General features: G+C 36.8%; 1 protein-coding gene across 4 annotated transcripts in view; it reads left to right on the plus strand.

Annotated features, from left to right (window-relative positions):
• LOC106876214 (vacuolar protein-sorting-associated protein 36) overlaps positions 1–6,403 on the plus strand; it is a 41,428-nt gene extending 35,025 nt beyond the window's left edge. For all 4 annotated transcript variants that reach the window (XM_014924674.2, XM_014924676.2, XM_014924675.2 and 1 more), the window contains exon 13: positions 5,309–6,403. In XM_014924674.2, the coding sequence (XP_014780160.1) occupies positions 5,309–5,408 (100 nt within the window). In that variant the 3' untranslated portion in view covers positions 5,409–6,403. The remainder of the gene's footprint in view (positions 1–5,308) is intronic.
• Positions 6,404–6,916: the final 513 nt, after the last annotated feature.

The following is a 6,916-nucleotide window of genomic DNA, read 5'->3' on the forward strand; positions in this document are numbered from 1 at the left end:
GCACATAAAAGACACCATTTCGAGCGTGGCCGTTTTCGTGCGGGTGACACGTAAAAGCACCCACTACACTCTCTGAGTGGTTGGTGTTAGGAAGGGCATCCAGCTGTAGAAACTCTGCCAAATTAGATTGGAGCCTGGTGTTGCCATCCGGTTTCACCAGTCCTCAGTCAAATCGTCCAACCCATGCTAGTATGGAAAGCGGACGTTAAACGATGATGATGATGATGATGATGATAAGCAGATTAGAGACAAATCACTAGACTAGAATCTCTTGTGTATTATGGAAGGTATTTTTTCAAGGAACATTGTATGACAAACCAGTGCATCACACACATCTATTTCAGTTCGCTGTCACTGCTTATACCAGAGATTACCAATTTTTTTGATTTTGCAGCACAAAAATTATTGGTGCATGGAAATTAAAAAAAAGAACACAGCTATATTTTATATTAAAAAATTTAGAAAAAACAGAAAACTTTTGGTTGCTTTTATATTATTTATCATAGTATTTATAACAAAATCATGAATAATATATATTTTTAAGACTCTCAGTCATTAGTATGGACTTCCTAGAATTTATATTTTTTAAAAATCTGTGGCATACCTAGATACCCCTCACAGCATACCAGTGTAATGGAATATACCATTTGATGTACCATGTACTTGTTGATACACTAGTGAGATATACTTACTTAACATCTACTATTGAGACTTTTATACACTTGTATCTTTTCAACAATAATATGTAAGTTCTAAATTTTTCTGTTTACTTTTTCATTAAATATCCTGTATTTGTGAACGATGGTATCATTAGTCATAGATTTCCAAAGGCCCAGTCATTGGTTCATTGCATTTTCTATGGCAAGTGTGACAAAGGAATGTCTGCACAACTTGGTGGAATAAATACCACAGGATGTTTAATTTTGATATATCAGTTTGTTAGTAATTTCTTGTTGCTGTGTATTATCATTCACCTGTCTAGCTGCAGTTTTTTGCTGTAATTAAATGAGAGCAGAACTGTATATCTTTTCAATTATGATGCCAGTTATCTTTCTCACTATCTAGAACCACTTCACTTGACAACCATCTTCCATTTTTTAATATTGTTCCTCTCCACTCACATTTTACATCGATCATGCTACCCATCTTTGCTACCAAATTATCTCTCCTCAACTGAACCACTTCCTCTTGACTTGCCCATATTACCATACATCTCTCACTTTCCTCATGCACTTGCTCTTTTTCTCTACTCACAATCATGCAACCTGATTAAACATCATCTCCCATTTTCCCATCTTTCTGCTGTCTACTGTGTTGTTGTTATTATTGTCGTTAGCATGCTGGGTAAAATGCTTAGCCTCATTTTGTCTGTCCTTACGTTCTGAGTTCAAATTCATCTGAGGTCGACTTTACTTTTCATCCTTTCAGGGTTGATAAAATAAGTACCAGTTGAGCACTGGGGTTGATTTAATTGGCTTAGCCCCTCCCCCAAAATTGCTGACCTTATGCCAAAGCTTGAAATCATTATTATTGTTATTATTATACTGCTCCTCTTCATTGTTTTATATTGTCAATCAGCACCTAATCCTCCTGATCTTCCCACTAACTCATATTTATCATTAACTCTACCCACCACCTCAACCCTTGTTCATCATTCTGTATCTCACCTCCATCTCTTATCATCTCTCCATACTCTCTTGCTACTCTTTTCAAACTACCCTTGTTGTTCTTCTACCCTTCAGAGCCTACCATTTTATGTTTCTTTCCAACTCACATCAATTATTCCACCTCTTGTATTATGTGAGCTGCTATGTCTCCTCGACAAGAAACCAGTTTCTTGCTGAGGGAGAAGCATTGAGTGGAGGAAATTATTGAGTGATTGACTCTGTGTGTAATGGGAATTATGATCTTATGTCTAAGGCAAGTAATTTCTCTTGAAATCCATCAAAGTGTGGTGGTCACAAAATTGAAAGTGAGGACCATCATGTTAGTGCTCTTGTTTGAAGAATGTGAACTCAACATTGCAATGATTTTACAGTGCTATTACTACTTAACAACAATGCTTTATACCTTCCTGTTTGTGATTATCATTAATTGTTAAGACTGCAGTATCTACAACAAAACCTGAACTAACAGATTATTGGCCAGCCAGCTAATTATTTAGCTGATTGTTTAGTATCTTGTGGCTTTTTTAAAGGCAGTCATAATCAGCACCAGGGAGAGGGAAAATATTAGTGATAGATATAAAATTATAAAAACCTTTTGATACTATTAACCATAAATTAAGCATTAAAGGGATGAGTAAGAACTCTGCTTGTGTTTAACAAATGGTAAATAGGCATGGCTGTATGGTAAGAAGCTTGCTTTTCAACCACATAGTTACAGGTTCAGTCCCACTGCATGGCACCTTGGGCATGTGTCTTCTACTATAGCTGCGGGTCAACCAAAGCCTTGTGAGTGGATTTGGTAGAGGGAAACTGAAAGAAGTATATACAGGGTTTGGTGAATAAACTGTTGTCTAAATTACGCAAAAATGAAAATAACAGTGACATCTCATTTTAACAGATATATTTACCAAAATTACATAAAAATATCTTGAAATACTAAAGAGTAAATTTATTCAATAAAATCGCCAGACGACTTTAGAATCTCCTGCAACTCTTCTGGATGGTCCCCTTGTTGAAGTTGGTGAATGTGGTCATAATCCTTGTCTTCAGTTCATCTTTGGTGTTACAAGGAGTATTGTAGGTTTCTCGCTCAACTACGTCCCATGCATAATAATCAAAGGGATTGCAGTCTGGGGAATTAGGTGGCCAGATGTTAGGGGGTGATGTGGTTGCAGAAATTGTCTGACAGCCATGACTGGTTTCTCCTGCTTGTGTGGCATGGTGCAGAGTCCTGTTGCTAAACAGGGTCTTCCAGCAGCCACCCTCTTGACCCAGGGCACTACCCCCTCCAGGCACTTGATGTAGGCCTCCATGTTGAGTGTGAGGTCGTGTGGGAAGATGGAGGCATCACTAGTGATCACTCCAAACACCATGATGTTGACTGGATGTTTGATTTTTATCACTCTTGGTACATGTCCTCAGATTACACTGTTCTCAGACTGACACCCAAACACTCTGAAATGTTCGTACTGGAGCTTCCGGCACGAATGACAAGCAGTGCAGTATGTTGTTTCCAAATTTGTGCATGAGTTAATTGTGTTATGGTGCTGTTTTTCTCACAGATAGTGCCTAACCAACCTTACTATACTGCACATGCATGAAATTAAAAATATAAAATGGTAACAATTTATCTGTTGCACCCTGTATATGTGTGTGTGTGTCTTTGTGTTTGTGTTTGTCCCCCCCCCCACCTCATCACTGCTTGACAACTAGTGTTGGTGTGTTTACATCCACTTAACTTAGCGGTTTTTTGAAAGAGACTGATAGAATAAGTACTAGACTTAAGAAATAAGTCCTGGGGATGGTTTGTTTGACTGAAACCCTTCAAGGTGGTGCTCCAGCATGGTCACAGTCAAATGACTGAAACAAGTAAAAGAATACAACATCTCCTTTGGGCAAGCTGCTTGCATACCATTTCCACACCAGCCCATCTGTCACTCTTGTCTTTTAACTATCCATTGCCTGTCTTATTAAAAACATCTGCATTTACCATTTCATCTAATCTTTACTCCTCACATCTCAACCCTTTTGAATACCCTTTGTTCAGTTTTTTTTCTCTGTAGATGTTACAATTATTGATATTTAAATTGAATGTCAACTATATCACTCTCACCATCTAAGAAGGCATTGGTTTCTCCTTCCCTTTAACTTTTCTTTCCTCACTGTCAGTAGCGCTGTCTTAAGGCATGGGCACACTGGACAGTTACTCAGGGTCCCTACAGGCCTAGGAGCTTAATTGTCATCTCTGTATGTATTGAATGACTGTCAATAAATAAGTACTATAGGGTCCTAGTGCATTGATTTGTCTGAGAGCCTATAATGCTGCTAAGGTGGCCTTGCTGTCAGATTGACAAATAACTCCTGGTAACTTCTTTGACAAGTGCTTAGAATAGAGTTTTCGAAGATAATTTCTTGTTATTTTCTTTTAGCTATTCTTTTACAAGATATCATGGCATTCACAATGTTGATAAAAGACCACAAAGCATTTTGTTCAATGTTCTAACAATTCTCCCAATTCCTTTCCTAGGCTGCTACTTTATTTTATCAACACCAGATGTATGAAAGGCAAAGTTGACCTCTGCAGTATTTTAGTTCAGAACATAATGTACTGTAACAAATATTGCAATGGATTTTGAGTAATTCTCTACTGATTCTGTCAATTTACTGCCTTCCTCCTAATTAAACATGGCAAAAAGTAGACCCCCTCTTCATAAGTCAGTAAGGAAAGCAATTGAAGTTTCCCAGACCATCACTGATGCAGTTTGCGGGGTGAAAAATGATTCTGAACATTTTATTTCGTAAATAACAATTTCAGACAGGTCCCCTGATAAGACACAAACCATCTACTTACTGCTTGCTAAGTGACCACATTATCAGTTACACAATAGAGTTCTTGCCATTCCTCAAATGAGAAACTATAAATCTATTCTGATATTTAATAACTGTAATATTTTATCCCTATGAGATAATTTATCAGTCACTTAGTGCTTGCAGGATAGGTTATACTACTAATGTCTAGCATTGCAATAGGCTTCAGTTTGAGTCAATGCTTTCATCAATGAGCTTTTTTGCTCTTATTGGTCTCAGGTTGGCTCAAATGTCTAATATTAATTTACATTAAAAGAAAATCTTATCAGACAATTCATTCATGTTTCCACTTAAAACAGCCAATGAAAGAGCTTGTATATGACTGCTCAGATTACCAGAAATAGCAACCTAATAACCTTCAGATCACACCCTATCACTTTAAAAAAAAAAAAAAGGAAGAATACAGATAATTTAGTACAAGATATGCAAAAACGACTGGATGGTCATATTTGGAACTCCTTTGGTCATGCATCAATCAGAGTTTGCTTGGGGCTAAACAACATCAAAGGAGCCTCTATGTAATTGCTTGACCTGCTTAACATAGTAGCCAAATTTCCCTTAATTCATATCATAAAATCTTAAAGGAAATATTTGAAAATGTACTCCTTGATATACAAAAGACTGGATGGTCATGGCCAGAACCTCTTTGATCATTGGTCTGCTTGAACAAGGTTGGCTTGATGCCAGATAAGAACATCATGCAGTTTTTGTACCTAGTTGAAACAAAACCAATAATTACATTTTTGCTTTAATTTTCTTTATTTCTATTTCAGATTGCTTTTCACAGAAAAGTTTGGTGGGATTTGTCGAGATGAATCTATTGAAGGTTTGCGATTTTACCCAAACAACTTTCTCAACAATGAGATGAGCTGAGCCAAGAATACTGCATTCTGATTTGATACATTTACCTAACATATACTATAAGCATTCAATCGACCATGTTAGTTCTGTGTCTTGTTTGCATTATGCTGTATTTAATAAAAATGTACCATGTATGCAGTTGTGACAGCATTTCAGTGTTATTAGTCTATACAAGTCCCATGTAATGAAACCTTAATGAAATTGTTTGTATTTTTGCAGTATAGTCCAAGGTCAACCCCTATTGAATAGCGTCATGATCAGTGACATTCCATCCATGATCAACCTGTCTTTTTTGTTTTCCCAAGCATAGTTAATCCTTATTGTCCATGTTTTCTAAATATTAGTCAAAAGAGGAAAGAGCAATGTCATTGACCTTTGCAAACACTCCTAGGCTGTTGGAATTTGTGCAGCTGATGCCAAGATTGATCTTCTACAAGACATATGAAGGCTAGAAGGAGGAAACCAGGGCGTAGTTAGAATGTTGCCAAAGCATATATTTGTGTGAATGACTGTTGCTGATGTTTAACACCCAAATCAAGTTGCTAAAGCATGTTTTTGTGTGAGTGATTGCTACTGATGTTTAACCCCCAAATCAACTCTCAGAAAGCAGACCTACAATCAAGACAATTGTAGCTATGACCAAAAAATGTCTTATTTTCAATGTATGTGGAACTACATTATCTAGCATTGTTTTTTTTTTTTTAAGATGTCAGTTTGTAATTTGAGGCAGATTTGGTTTAGAAATTTCAAGCAGGTTGATTGTCCATGTACAGGCTCCATCAATGGCTCAAAATGTCTGTGGGTGAATGTGTGATGTCACAGTAATTGAAATGTTTATAGAAGAACACCTTTATATAATGTTCCTCTGATATGAGGATCTTCCCATTTTCCTATGTGATGACAGTTCTCATGCTGTCTGATTTTTTTTTTTACCTATTTAATGTCACACAACACAATCCTGTGTTGTCACTAATACATTGTTTCAATAAAATGTTATTAAGCCTTTACCAATACCGTTTCAAATTCTTTTTCTCTATCTTGAATTTATCTTAATATTCTTTCTAATTTTAAGGCAGTGAGTTGGTAGAATTGTTTGCACAGTGGACAAAATACTGCTAAGCATTTTGTCTTTACATTCTCAGTTCAAATTCTGTTGAGGTCAAATTTGCCTTTCATCCTTTCAAGGCTGATAAAATTTAGTACTAGTGAAGCACTGGGATCAATGTAATCGACTGGAATGGCTGGCCGTCTGCCAAAATTTGAAGCCAATATTCTTTCTAATTTTGGCACAAGACCAGCAATTTTGAGGGGAAGAGGAAGCTGATTACATTAAACATAGCATGGAACTTATTTTATCGACCCCGAAAGGAGGAAAGGTAAAAATCGACCTTGGTGGAACTTGAACTCAGAATGTAAAAAGCCAGAAGAAATGCTATTAAGCAGGCTGGGGTAACAATTCTGCCAGCTTGTCACTTTGATATCGGTCTCATTTTGGGAGGTGAGGTAAGTCAATTAAATCG

This window comes from Octopus bimaculoides, chromosome 5 (assembly GCF_001194135.2).
Source record: "Octopus bimaculoides isolate UCB-OBI-ISO-001 chromosome 5, ASM119413v2, whole genome shotgun sequence".
Taxonomy (NCBI): Eukaryota; Metazoa; Mollusca; class Cephalopoda; order Octopoda; family Octopodidae; genus Octopus; species Octopus bimaculoides.